The sequence below is a fragment of the Mesocricetus auratus genome, unplaced genomic scaffold (genome assembly GCF_017639785.1).
Source record: "Mesocricetus auratus isolate SY011 unplaced genomic scaffold, BCM_Maur_2.0 Super-Scaffold_100004, whole genome shotgun sequence".
Taxonomy (NCBI): domain Eukaryota; kingdom Metazoa; phylum Chordata; class Mammalia; order Rodentia; family Cricetidae; genus Mesocricetus; species Mesocricetus auratus.
The window spans coordinates 112190708-112204058 of record NW_024429189.1 but is presented as its reverse complement, the minus strand read 5'-3'; the positions used below and the strand labels follow the sequence as shown (position 1 = coordinate 112204058).

Sequence of the window (13351 nt, the reverse complement as noted above, 5' to 3'; positions counted from 1 at the left end):
AAAGTAAGGTTTCGTTGAGTGTGTTGGTTGGGATGAATGGGATAGTCTGGGTAGATGGTGGGAAAGGGGACATCTAAGAAAAAGAAAAGCAGAGGTTTGCCTGCTGTGTTTGGAGCACATTAAGATTGCCACTCTGGAGAGAATGGAGAGAATTGGGCAGAAACAGTAAAAGATATTGTGGTAGTTTGAATATAATTGCCCCCCATAAGCTCATAGGGAGTGACACTATTAGGGGGTGTGGCTGTGTTGCAATAGGTATGGCCTTTTGGGAGGAAGTGTGTCACTGTGGGGGTGGGCTTTGAGGTCTCATATATGCTCAAGCCAGTGTCCTCGGCCACTTCCTGTTGCCTTCAGGTCAAGATGGAGGACTCATATCTTCTCCAGCACCATGTCTGTCGGCACACTACCATGTCACACCATGATGATAATGGACTAAACTAAACTATAAACCACCCAATTAAATGTATTCCTTTATAAGATTTGCTGTGGTCAGAGTGTCTCTTCATAGCAATAGAAACCTTAACTAAGATAGATATAGTCAGGGAAAAAAGACAGACCTTATAAAGTTCATGCATTCTAGAACATTCTGTGATGACAAAAGCATTCTGAAGGTAGCTGTGCTAGTATGATCGTAGCATGCTAACTGTTTGAGCCAATGGGGCAAATGTGAGTCAGGAGCTGAAATTTTCAACCCATTTAATTTTAATTATTTTAAATGGAAACAGCCCCTTGTGGTTTGCAGCTACTCAGCTGGACAGTAGAGTTCCTGAAGGCAAGGAGCTGATATCATCCAAGTCACATTTGCGTGTGTGTGTGTGTGTGTGTGTGTGTGTGTGTGTGTGTGTGTGTGTGTGTGTGTGTGGTGCTCTGGGGACTATGTTGAAAAGCAGAGAGACAGGGGTAGAGGTAAGGATACCAGATTACTGCACCTAGCCGCTCCTGCTGCCTATGTGTGTCACACCTGAAGGGAATCAGATACATTGTTCTCACAATGTCACACTCAACCGCCAGAAACTTCCACCAAGGTGGCTGACTTAAATTCACATTTCTTGGGAATTATGTAATTTACAATGGCAAAGCAGGGCTGGAGAGGTAGCTCAGCAGGTAAGAGTGCTGTTGCTCTTGCAAAAGACCTGGGCTTAGTTCCCAGCACCCATGTGGGGGCTCAAAATCTCTGGTAACTCCAGTTCAGGGGATCTGATGCTTTCTTTTGACCTCAGCACAGACACACATGGTACACAGACATACATATAGGTAAAACATTTGTGCATATAAAATAAATCTTTAAAAAATCAAAAAAAGAAAATGAGAAAGGGAGAGATGTCCATAGGTCATCTTGGTGTTGTGCTTACTTCAACCAAAAATTCAGCATGCTTTACTAAGCATATATTTTTCACAATCAATCAAGAAAGCCTAAGTCCAAAAAAACCAAAATCCCTTGTCTAGACTATCGTGGTAGGAGTGGTTCTAGATCAGCACACGAATATGCACACCCAGCTCAAATCCCTACATACTTTTTATTGTGCTGAAAGACATGCTTTATTTATATAATACATGTAATATACATGTGTGTGTGTGTGTGTGTGTGTGTGTGTGTGTGTGTGTGTGTGTGTGGTCTAATAAAGGTGGGGTTGATAGCTTATTGTGAAGCACTTGCCTAGCATACTGGAGTCCCCAGATTGTATTCCTACCAACAAGCAACAGCAACAAAATTCTACAATGAGAAAGGCGTAAATTGAAAATGGTCCTGGTTCTCCTGGTAAAGAAGGGGAGGGTTTTCCCAGTAGAGGTAAAACAAGTATTTCTTCAAAAGGAAAGTGAGTCCTTCATCAAAGATTCTGCAGAGCCACCACCCCACCTGGAGAGGGGATGATTGCCCTTTCTTTCTCTTCACTTTGAACATTGGGAGTTTATTTCTCCAACAGAGAGCCCTGCGTTTTGTTACCAGAAACAAATTACTGGAGGCTGTGTAATAAGTAAATGCCATTTCTAAGAACAGGTGTTGTCAAACAGTGGTTCTGCTGGGACAAGAAGAGCATAGCTCTCTTGGACTGGTGAGGACAGCTCTAAGCTATCTCCAGGTACCTATGGTTTGGAAGGGAGAGAGAGAAGCTCACACCCTAAGTTGGTGCCTGTGGGGTAGACTCATGAACACAGTTTCTCTGTGCTGTTTCTCAGACCCTAATGTAGAGGCAGCTGGACTCGTGAGCTGCATCCAACTACAGTGATAGGGAAGTTGTCTCCCCCATAGATAAACAAATGCCATCCCTGTTCTGCCATGCTAGACCATTCACTCACTGTCCTGCCCGTCTTATGTCAACTCGACACAAGCTAGGGTCATCTGAAAGGAGGAAACCTCAACTGAAAAGATGCCTCCCCAAGATGCAGCTGTAGGATATTTTCTTCATTATTGATTGATGGAGGGTCCAGTCCATGGTGGGTGATGCCATTCCTAGGATGGTGGCCCTGGGTTCTATAAGAAAGCAGGCTGAACAAGTCATGAGAAGCAAGCCAGTGAGCAGCACTCCTCCATGGCCTTGGCCTCAGATTCTGCCTTCAGGTTCCTAACCTGTTTGAGTTCCTGTCCTGACTCCCTTTGATGGTGAAGAGTGTTGTGGAAGCGTAAGCCAAATAAATTCTTTCCTCCACAAGTTGTTTTGGTCATGGTGTTTTACCGCAATAGAAACCCCAACTAAGACACACTCTAATAGTTTGAACTTGTATTTCCCAGTTAATGCCTACTCTAGGAGAAAGACCCTCCACGTCCCCCTTTGAAATCTATCATTTAACATAAAAAAGACTGCACATGAATTAGGAAGGAAAATGAAGCATACTCGCTTGCTAGAAACTTCCTTTGTTCGCTGCCCAAAAGTTTTTTTCCAGGGAGTCCATGAGTTGAAATCAGAGTGAGATTATTAAACTTCAGGTGAGAGCTGAAGAGAAATAAAAAGAACAAAAATGTTTAAAAAGTTAAATATGATTAAATGAAAATGTACTGAGATTCAGTTGAACTTTACTTCACGTATCATTCAACTCTTGGATTTTTCTTTGGAGGGAGAAGCTCTTTGCACACAAATATTCAAATAGAATCTTCACAACAAAAATGGAAGACAGTGTTGAAGTGGCTAATTGCAGAAAATTCTAGAGGCTTTTTAAAATTGCTTCTTCTAAAACAAAGAAACCAAAACATTGGTAGGTGGGAGATATTTTTGCATAAACTAATGGAAAGTTTGAGTGTCAGTCTGCTTACAAGAAACTGGACTTCAAATCCCCAAAGTACAGCACTCACCTTGAATGTATTTCTCCCTGAGTCCTCAGGGCAACATGATGATGTCAGTAATATTATTAGCTCTATTTTCTCAGGTGCAACTGAGGCACAATGGTTTTTCTAAGGCCAATGCCTGGTTCTAATGTTGCCTCCCTTAACCTTTACCTATAGAGTGGTCCCCTGGAATTTGGGAGGGGGTTGATGGGACTTCCCCAGTGAACACCAAAATCTGAGCATGATGCTGTGACATCCACACATAAGCTATACACTATCACTTGAATACTTTATGTCATCTCAGAATTACTTACAACTTGTACAAAATAAGTAGTAGCTAGTATACTGTGTTGTTTAGGGAATGAAGCCTGTGTGTGCAGTGTAGTGAATTTTTCTCCTAAGGGTTTTCTGTTGATGCTGACTGAATATACAGATGGAAAACCCCATCTCTATGCAGGCTTCACTGTCCCACAGACTGAAAATCGCTCAGAGGCTTTCCCAGGTCATCTAATTGCCACAGTTCAACACCAGCCTTTTCATTTTCAGACATACATAGTTACCCACGCCAGGGTACCAGAGTGTCACCTAGAAGAATATTCTAGAGAATCCTTTTTAAGAACAAGGTTGTCTCTTGGCATGGTGGCATACAATTATAATTCCAGAACTTGGGAGGCAGAGACAAGATCATAAATTCCAGGCCAGTCTGGGCTACTAGTTAGAGCATTTCTCAATAAATCACACCAACGATCCAAACTGCTTTCTATGTGCACCATGCTTTTCAAGCGTGAGCCACTCACAGGCATTATCACGGAGATTAATCTTCAAAACAATCTACTCCAGGGCTTTGGAGATAATCACAGGCTATGTGTATTTCATGAGAAAGAGAGAGAGTGAAGGATGGCAAAGGTTAGCACTTTGTTCAAGGTCATGATGTTCCAAAGCAGCAGGGGTCTGAGAAGCCTTTCCTGCTTTCCAAACGCAGGCAGCATTCCCTCTACCTGGTGTGCCCTGTCCCTGCAGGTAGGCTTGCCCAGCGCCTGTCGAAGGTTCCATGAAGTCTCATGCCTAGTGCTCACTCTCTAGTTACCTTTCAGTATTTCAGACACTCCCGTTGCAATTTGTCCTCTGTATAGTCAGCAAAATATTGTGGGTAAGATCTTATCACAAGGGCCAGGAAGACACATGTCCCCTAAATGGTTTACATGGCCCCCTTGAATCAACCAAAACCCAGAAAGAAGGCCTTCACCAGGCTGGGGGTGGGGGGACTCCTGCCTTCCTTTCTCAAGAGGAGGTTGGAGATTTTCCAACTGGAAATTCTACCTGTTTACTGGTAGTCTGTCAAGTAGCTCTAAAGACAGGCTCTGGGTGATGGCACAGGGTGGGGGGGGCGAGGGTGCTGTGCAATACATTCAGCTGAGCCTGACATTTGAAAGCAGCTAAATGCTATGAAAGGTTTTGCTCTCAAGTCTCTAATGATGGCTATCATTTAATAATGAATATTCCTGTTTAGTATGGAGAAAGCCAAGCATGGCTTATCCTCTAAGAAAAGGAATAACAATTCTGACGATCTCCAAGTAGCATAAAGGCCACAGTTAATCCTGCTTACGTAGGCTGTCACTCTACAAGTACACACCAATGACAGGCCCTGGATTTATAACTGTCCCATGGAAAACACAAATGATAATCATGTACTTACACCCCAGACAGTTGAAATTTACTCTGGTTCTGGATCCCCTGTCATCAAAGTGTACTTTATATTGTACTAGTAAGAGCTACATACAGGCCCTTTTTACATCTCCAGGCAGACAGAAGGCTTAGTGATGATGCACCTTTATCGTTTACTACCCAAGGCATCCCTTTGGTATGAGTAATTTGAATTATCTAACACTATGGATCAAATGACTTTTAAATTGCCAAATTACCACATTATGTTATCCTGGATTATCCTACAGTTAAAATTTTTCTCAAAAGATAAAAGAACATTCCCAAAAGGCAGAGAATGAGCTTGTCATTTTCTCCTCCTCTTTTTTTCTTCTTCCTTCCTCCTCCTCCTCCTCTTCTTCAATATTACCCATAATGATGGTTTCCTCATCAAATGCACATGCCAGCTGATTTCTTATGATGAATTAGTATGCCAGTTCAATGCTGATGAAGATGGCTGCTTGGAGTCGATGGGAACATGGCTCCATTTCTCTGCTTCTTCATGAGTGGATCTATTCTCAAAGTCAGGCTAGACCCATGGTAGCTCTTGGTACTCCCGCCACCCGTCACGTGAATATTATGGGCAGAAGGAGGGAAATGTGGTGTTAAAAGGCAGAATTCCTCAAGCCAATTATATCAAGTACAGTTCATGTGCGCCAAGAAAAAAAGTGACGTGCCAACTGGGCAGCGCCCAGAAACTATAGCAGTTCCTGAAAACAATGGTAACAGACAGCATTTGAAGAAAAGCCCGACAAGACATACAGAAGACAACCTAGTCGACTGTGGGTTAGACAAGCACCCCATCAGCTGGCTGGAGAGCTCCGGAACCCTACCTTTACTATGACTGAACTCACATTGGTTTGGGTTGGCCCTGTGCAGGCGTCGGCTTCAAATCAATGGCTTCCTAGTGTCGTCTTTTAACAGCAGGAAGGACAATGTATTAAATGTATCAGGCAGTCCCACATGACATTTCTGCTTATATTAGCAGAACTCACTGCCATTGCCACATGTCTTAGGCAAAGGAAGTTGGAAACCACGGGTTTTCCTGAAACATAGTAATTATTTCTTCCCCCTAAGAATCACATTGCCCTGCATTCTATCACTAAGCATAGACTGCAGAATGAATCCTGGGGGACAACTAGCAGTCTTGACTTGGACTCACATCAACTCATGAAGGACAAAAGAAGAATCTTAAGAACCAGGAATTTAGGCAAAAAATTACATGACATACTCCACAAAAAAATCTCATGAAACAAAGGAAGGCTTGCACAGGATTATGGGAGCTAAAGGGATAGAGCCCCGCAGAGACTAGCAAGATAGGGTGTGCCATCACAATGTTAAGGCCAGAGGATCGAGGCAGAGGGGACATAAGGAGAGATGGGACAAGAGGGGGAGCTGTGCAGATGGCCCTTAGGAGCTGTGGCCACACTTGCTACTGCCTAAGAGTTGTCTTTCATGACTTTTTTTATTAGCCAGCTCTCCCTCATTTGTAAATTTATTTCTCACCAAGCTTCCCAGTCTTCATGCCCACGTCCCCAGGTGATTTCATCCATCTTACCTATTTGCCATAATGCACTTGACTATGATTTAATGTTCCTTCTGAGGTATAGATTGAATTTCTAAATGCTCCTGGGTCATCCAAATTCAGCAAGTACAAATTAGGATGCTCCAGGGCATTCCAGATCAAATATGCAGCCAAACAGAGCTCTTGGCAGTTTCCACTCCACTCCTTTCTCTGTCAAAGTCATGGCCAACTCACCATCTCTTGTGCTAGGAATCTGGAAGTTCATCTTAGATTCCTGTCCTCATTCCCACTTCTTACACCAGTTACTGTGTCCGGTCATTTTCACCTGATCTGTGTTTTTTGAACTTCCCCATCTGCCAGTCCCACTACACACTGTGATAACTGACCATCCGCTTGAAGAAATGGACTTAAGGTTGTGTCCCAATACACATCTCACTCCTGCCCTCTTCCACACAGCGACTAGAAACATCTTTTTACATTAAGTCTTAGTTCAGTGGTTTCTGCTATTGAGAGTCTAGCCTTTGCACATGACCTTGGTAGCAACAGAGCTGAGAATCGAAGCGCATGCTTGGACTAGAGAGTCACAGTGTCTCAGCTAGACCCTTGGTGCTGGCTTCTTTACCTCAGGCAAGTTATTTAACCTTTTTACCTGTACATGGGAGTGACAGAAACTAATGGGTCTTAGGGTAACTATGCAGATGAAAGGAGATGGTACCTAAGAATGTTCAGACAGATCATCTTAATGGATATTAACCATTTAATTGCCAGGATAGTAAGAGCAGATTCACTGGCGTGATATGTGAGTCTTTATGGTCAAGGGCTAATCTAGCCTTCCCATTGTTCTTTGCAATGTCAACCTTCTCACTGCTTACTGATGGTTCCCTATCCTCTCATTCCTGCATATGGAAACACACCACCATTGTCATTTTTTCTTTCTTTTATTTTGCTATGGTAGTTTACTATTCAATTGGCTACAGAAACATCTGAATAGTTGACTTGATTTAGTTCTATTGTAATGTTTATAGAGCTGGGCATGAAATATTAAGATGAAATGTTTCAGAGTTCACATTTGCTCATGTATGAATATTCAGAAAGTTCCTGCAGACAGAACAGCAGGTCACTGGGTACAGCTTGGCATTGAGCAAACACCGCAGGAAAAGGCACAAATAGCAGAGACCCAGATAAAACCTTGGTCTCAGATTTAATGGTGTTGGCTTAATGTATATCAACAATATCTAACAGCACTGTGAGCCCTCTGCTCCAAAATCAAAGGTCACCATATTGTGAGGGGGAGAAGTTCAAGTTAAGTGCTCAGGCCAATGAAACATTAAACAAGTGCACCTGCATTTTCGCAGCAAATAATTCCACTGGGGATTTCACGTTGCTGTGGATACAAAGGGAGGAAACAGCTCAAAGATACTTGTAAAGCAGGGAGGGATTAGAGTATCCAGGGAAATAAGTAAAAGGTATTGTGTTTCATTCTGAGTTTCAGAAGAACAGCTACAAAATTAGGTCTAAACGTCCTTATCCTGCAAATAAAGAGGAACACACTGCCAATTTATTGTGAGCAGGAAAAAAGACACATAAAACTTCACACATTGCTTGTCAGTCTGCTAGGCACTCACTCATTAATTTTTATATATTTTTTTTGATGATTTTGTGTGTGTGGCATGACAAAGGCAGCCAGCCAAAGCGAGTGATTTAATTAACTGGCTTTATTAATGCTTCTATTTGAACAAATAGATAATGTAGAGGAAAAAAATAATTACCTCACATCCATCTAAATGTTTCAATTTAATTTACTAAAATCTCTGCCTTCAGAATTGTCCAAGACAGTGACAAAAATATTTTCCAGATGACAATAAATCCTAGTTTGACATAGATGTGAGACTGGACTGGCTCTTTTACAAGTCAAAGAACAACTCAGATGTAACTCTTATAAAGATGGAAAATAATAGCGTGCAATTAGTGGTAAATGCTATACATGGAGGTAAAGGTTGGGGATTATTGTGAATTCTCACAATCAGAAGACAAATGTATTAAAAACAAGTCCAAGCAAAGATTTCTTATAAGCAAAGGGCAGATTAAGAAAATCTGTTTTTTTTTCCGGAAAAAATTAATCCTTTTCAGTGGTGTGTGTGTGTGTGTGTGTGTGTGTGTGAGAGAGAGAGAGAGAGAGAGAGAGAGAGAGAGAGAGAGAGAGAGAGAGTGTGTGCTTTGTTTATATGTTTAGACCATGAGAGACTCTTTGATACATCTCCAGACACTTCTTTCATTTTGTTCAGCTAGTAAAACCACCAGTGGCTGCATCCATAGCCACAGAGCTGTCAGTGATGGTCAATTCTGACCTTCAGGAGAGATGGAAGGAAGAGAGCCAAGTAGGAGGACTGAGGGGAGGAGTTAAGCACATCCAGCATAGAGTGAGGGGTTGTGGGGGCGATGCTGAGGCTAACACTTTCCCTTGGCCCTACTCTCTAGTTTTGGGGACAATCTTGCCTCAGTCCGACTTAGCCAGAACTTCCCCTTCTCACTAGTCCCTGAAGCAACTGTGATGGAACCTGAAGAAAAGAGACAGCAGGCTGTTCTCACAAGCCTGCCCTGAACCCAGCCATCTTCCAGGGGTGACTGGATCCCCGTGGATCTGTCAGGGAAGGGGGATGATGGCCAAAGTCATGGTCTGTGGGGAACATCTGGAGAGTCAGGAGGCCAGATGAAACACTTCTGTACCTGTGCTCAAAGGTTAACACATGAATCCTGACTAAAAAAAAAATGTTTGGAAAATGATGAAAATACAATTTGAGGGTTCCAGCAAAACAGATTAAAATGAATTGAATTTGAGGTTTTCCTTACATTTTATAAGAAATTATTAATAATGGTTTCATAATAGATGCTTTGAATATAAGCTATAAGAACCAAGATGAGAACAATAAAACAAATGAGAAAAGCTCTGTACACAAGAAATGCAAAACATCAGGCACAAACCGAAAGCAAAGCACTGTGGGACTAGAAGAACCAGTGACATCACTTCTGATGATGAAGAAAGGTTCATATTTTGGGCAGCAGTGGCCATTAGCAAGGCTTTATTAACACCATATGGGCTGACTTCCACATGCTTGGCAGTTACTTCTTGGGCTCCAGTCTTAACCGGTGATCGGTTCAGCATGTGGCTTTGTGAAATGCTTTCTACTAGGTCCAATTTATATGTAAATACTGGGACCCGGATAATGACTTCAGCTACATAATGTCAATGATGGCATGATAATTAGGCTTGGTAGGCACTAAAGTAATGATGTAAGTTAGAAGTTATATTATTTCCTGAGAATTAGAAAATGTGGTTTGGAAAACAAACCCATAAACTAGTTTACCTACAATGAACAATTATAGGGGGGAAATTGTTCCCTTCTAGATATATCTGTCAACTTTGAGGAAATGTCTACAAAAATGTTCCTAAACCCGGCTGCATTGCAGAATTATCTGCAATCTGTGAAACACTTGTATTCCCAGAATCTGCTCCAGCTCACTGGGCATTGGGGCCCCCAAACTATATTTCTATAGCCCTCCTCCCCCCACCCAAATGATTCCCCTATGCAGGATATAGTCTGGTGCTTATAGAAAGATCACTCAATATTAACCCAAGGTCTAGGAAGTGATTCACAGCATTTTCTCCATCACATATTTTTAAAATAAAATAAGGAAATCCAAAGGTTTTTTAAAAGCTAAAATGCCTTACTATATTGGTAATTTTGGACTATTTCTTCGAAAGGAATTATCTTCTAAGTATTATAGTTAGAGATAAATATGGTCTTCAGAGTCATTTCCTCACTAGATGATCTAGTCTGGTCTGGGTTTCACACAGGCCTCACAGAAGTCTCACCATCCAGAGAAGAAAGCCACCTACTACAGTTTAGATTTCAAATGTCCCCCAGGGTCCACATGTTGAAGCCTTGCTCTCCAATCTGAGGTACTACAAGGAGGGGGTAAAACCTTGAGGAGGTGGGAAGGAAGGTGGGAGGGAGGGAAAGAGGAGGGAGGGAAGACAGAATGAACAGAGGGAGGAGAAAGGGAGGAAGAAGTAGAAGGGAGGGAGGGAGGCTGGATCCCAAAGAACAAGCTTTTGGGGGTAAACCATAGCCCCTTTCTCCTTTGCTTTGCTTCTTGGACACTATGATGTGATATCTGGGCCACCACATGGTCCCTGCCATGATGTTGTCCTTCACCAAGGCCCAAAGTGATAAAGCCAAGAGACCATGAACTCAAACCTCTGAAACTGTAACTTAAAATAAACCTGTCTTCTTCTTCTTCTTCAGATTTTCTTCAAGCATTTGTCATAGTGATGGGGCCATGATGAGCACTCCACCTGTCACATCAACTGAGGGGTTCCCATGCCTGTGTGTGCAGACCCAGATCTTTCTGTGCCCTCCTTCAAAGTTTATCCAATGTCAAGTGGTAAGAGGGCCCAGTCTGAGAGCTCCTTATTCTCCCCAGAGTACTTATTTATAGTTCTGCCTGTATCAGGATAAGGAACTCAACAGGCACAGGCCAGTCCTTCTGGGATGCATCAGCCCTAGAGAGTGCTGGCTCTCTCCTGAGAGAGCGGTTCTCAGAACTGAGTGACCTTTACAGTTCCCTGAGGTTTCTGACTCGGTCTTGACAGACTTGAGAATCTACACCTCACACAGTCTCCGGGAAATATTGAAGGTGCTGGGAAGGAGACAACAGCTTTGACTTCTGACGCAAAGAAGAAATAAAGAACTGTACTTGTCGATACATATTTTTTAATCCTAGTAAAAATCTCTGGTGACCTAGTAAAGGGGGACAGGCCTAAAGGACTCTAGACCACAAGGGTGGCACAAAGTTCTCTTTTCTGAACACTTGCTTTTCTGCTGCCGTTGTCTGTGCTCATATGCTTTGAAAAGGGCAACTATAAGAATATTGATGAGACATAAGTAAGCAGCTAAGGAAACTAAAGAACACAGTGGGTAGTCTAGTTGACTACCTAGGGTTGTCCAGAACTCCCCTGCCACTGCCAAAGAGCCTCCTCTAAACATGGGAGGTTAAAGAAGTTGCTGGAAGAGCAGTTGAGGATACCAATCATCAACTGGGACAAAGGTGGGTAGATACTAGGGCATCCTTACACCACAGAGGGACCATTTTTAGCATCTCTCTCCAAGGACCCTAGCTGGATGGGGGCCTCAGCTACCCAGCTACTCAGTAGCTGACTGACAGCCATGCTGGCAGGGGATGCTTCCTTCTCTCCCTCGTCCAAGCGCCATCTTGTCAGATGGTTCCCAGATTATTCCTGTAACATGAATTAATAAAAGACCCAGAGACTAATATTGGAGTTCAAACTTCAAGTTGATGAGCAGAACAGCAAAGCAGCAGACCACCAGCTTCTTACGTCTACCTCAGGCTGAATGGGCTGATCCTGTCTCCAAGAGCTCTCACCAAACCTCGGACTGCTGCCTCTCCTCAGCGTGGCTAGAGAATGCATGTCATACTGACTACTTGCTTCTGTCTTTTGTACCCCCCTGGTGCTGGGATTAAAGGTGTGAGATATATATTCCCACACCATGCCCTAGTTCTTGGTTTTCATCTCATTTTGAAGGGACATAAACCAAGACAGGGGGTGATGCTATTATTCTTAATTTAGTGAAGCAGGCCAAACACAGGACTCAATTCCTGGGTACCTGGTCTGCACTTTTGTGGAGGTCATGAAGGATACATCTTATATCTACACACTTAACTCAAAAGAAACACCAAGAACCTATTAAAATGATGATAAGCTAACTCTTGCCCTCAAAAAAAAAGGCACACAGTTGACTAAGAAGGATTTGCATGGGTATCAAGAGAGAGGGATTGCTTCTGAAAGCAGGAGGACTAATGACTTAAGCTAATGGAGATGCTTTCATTTAATACTGACTACATTTAAATATTGGAATTGGATTAGGAAGCCTGGTTAAGACCTGTGGACCAGGTGTCCCAGATCATTCTTTTCTGATGGCTCAATGTTTAGTCATTCTGCTGGCGGCCGATAGGGGGAGCTCTGGGAGGCTGAGCCTCTGTGCTTAGCATGATCTCCCCATTGCAGCTCCTCCCAAGCCCAGTCACCAGACTGGCCTTGGTAGAGGTCCCTGGTGACCCCTCTGTGGTTCCAACAGGGCAAGATGTGGCCTGCCCTGCCTCTGTCTCCAGTGGCTGCTTGCTCCCCAGGCTTCGGGAAGGTGATATGAGCATGCCATCGTCTTGTCATTGTGCTACTTGGGCCCTGGTGTGAACAAAGCAACTGGGGGGGGGGGGAAGGCAGGGAGCAACATACTCTTCAGCTCCCGTGACAGAGACTCAGTCACAATCAGCTTGCTCATGGGGGTTGGCTCTGAGATCAGCAAGCAAGCTCTGACTATTATTAGTCACCTAATTAGTGACAGGCCACACTGAAGGTTTCGGATGTCCTCAGACAAACATAAAGACAAAGAGTGTAATTAAGCCGCTGGCCCTAGGCTGGCTGCTGCCAGTGCCCACAGCTGGGCCGGATACTGAGTGGAATTGTGGGACCTGATAACAGGGTTATGGTCACTTGGAGGCAGAGCTATAAAACTTCCTGGTTCTGTTCTATTCTTTACCCCAGTTTGCTCACTCAGATGAGGGATCCATGTCTAGGTTCTGGAGTCTGAAGCTCTGTCCACTGATGAGGCTTTTTTGTTTCCGTTTTGTTGTTGTTGTTGCTTGTTTGCTTTGGGAAAGTGACTGGCCTAGAACTCAAGAGATCTGCCTACTTCTGCCTCCCGAGTGTGGGATTAAAGGTGTCCAACACCTTCATTGGCTTGACCATTTTTGAGCAAACTTTTCTCAGTATTAGTTCCAGA

The 13351-nt window shown here is 43.3% G+C and overlaps 1 protein-coding gene across 5 annotated transcripts in view; it reads right to left on the bottom strand.

Moving 5' to 3' along the window:
• Cfap61 (cilia and flagella associated protein 61) overlaps positions 1-13351 on the bottom strand; it is a 287339-nt gene that overhangs the window by 108452 nt on the left and 165536 nt on the right. For 4 of the 5 annotated variants that reach the window (XR_005877457.1, XM_040746434.1, XM_040746436.1 and 1 more), the window contains one exon: positions 2835-2933. The exons of the other annotated variant lie outside the window; for it this stretch is intronic. Coding sequence is in view for 2 of the 4 variants with exons in the window: in XM_040746434.1 (XP_040602368.1) it covers positions 2835-2933 (99 nt within the window). In the remaining 2 variants the exon portion in view is untranslated. Of the gene's footprint in view, positions 1-2834; positions 2934-13351 lie in introns of those variants that run through there. 5 annotated transcript variants of the gene reach the window in all.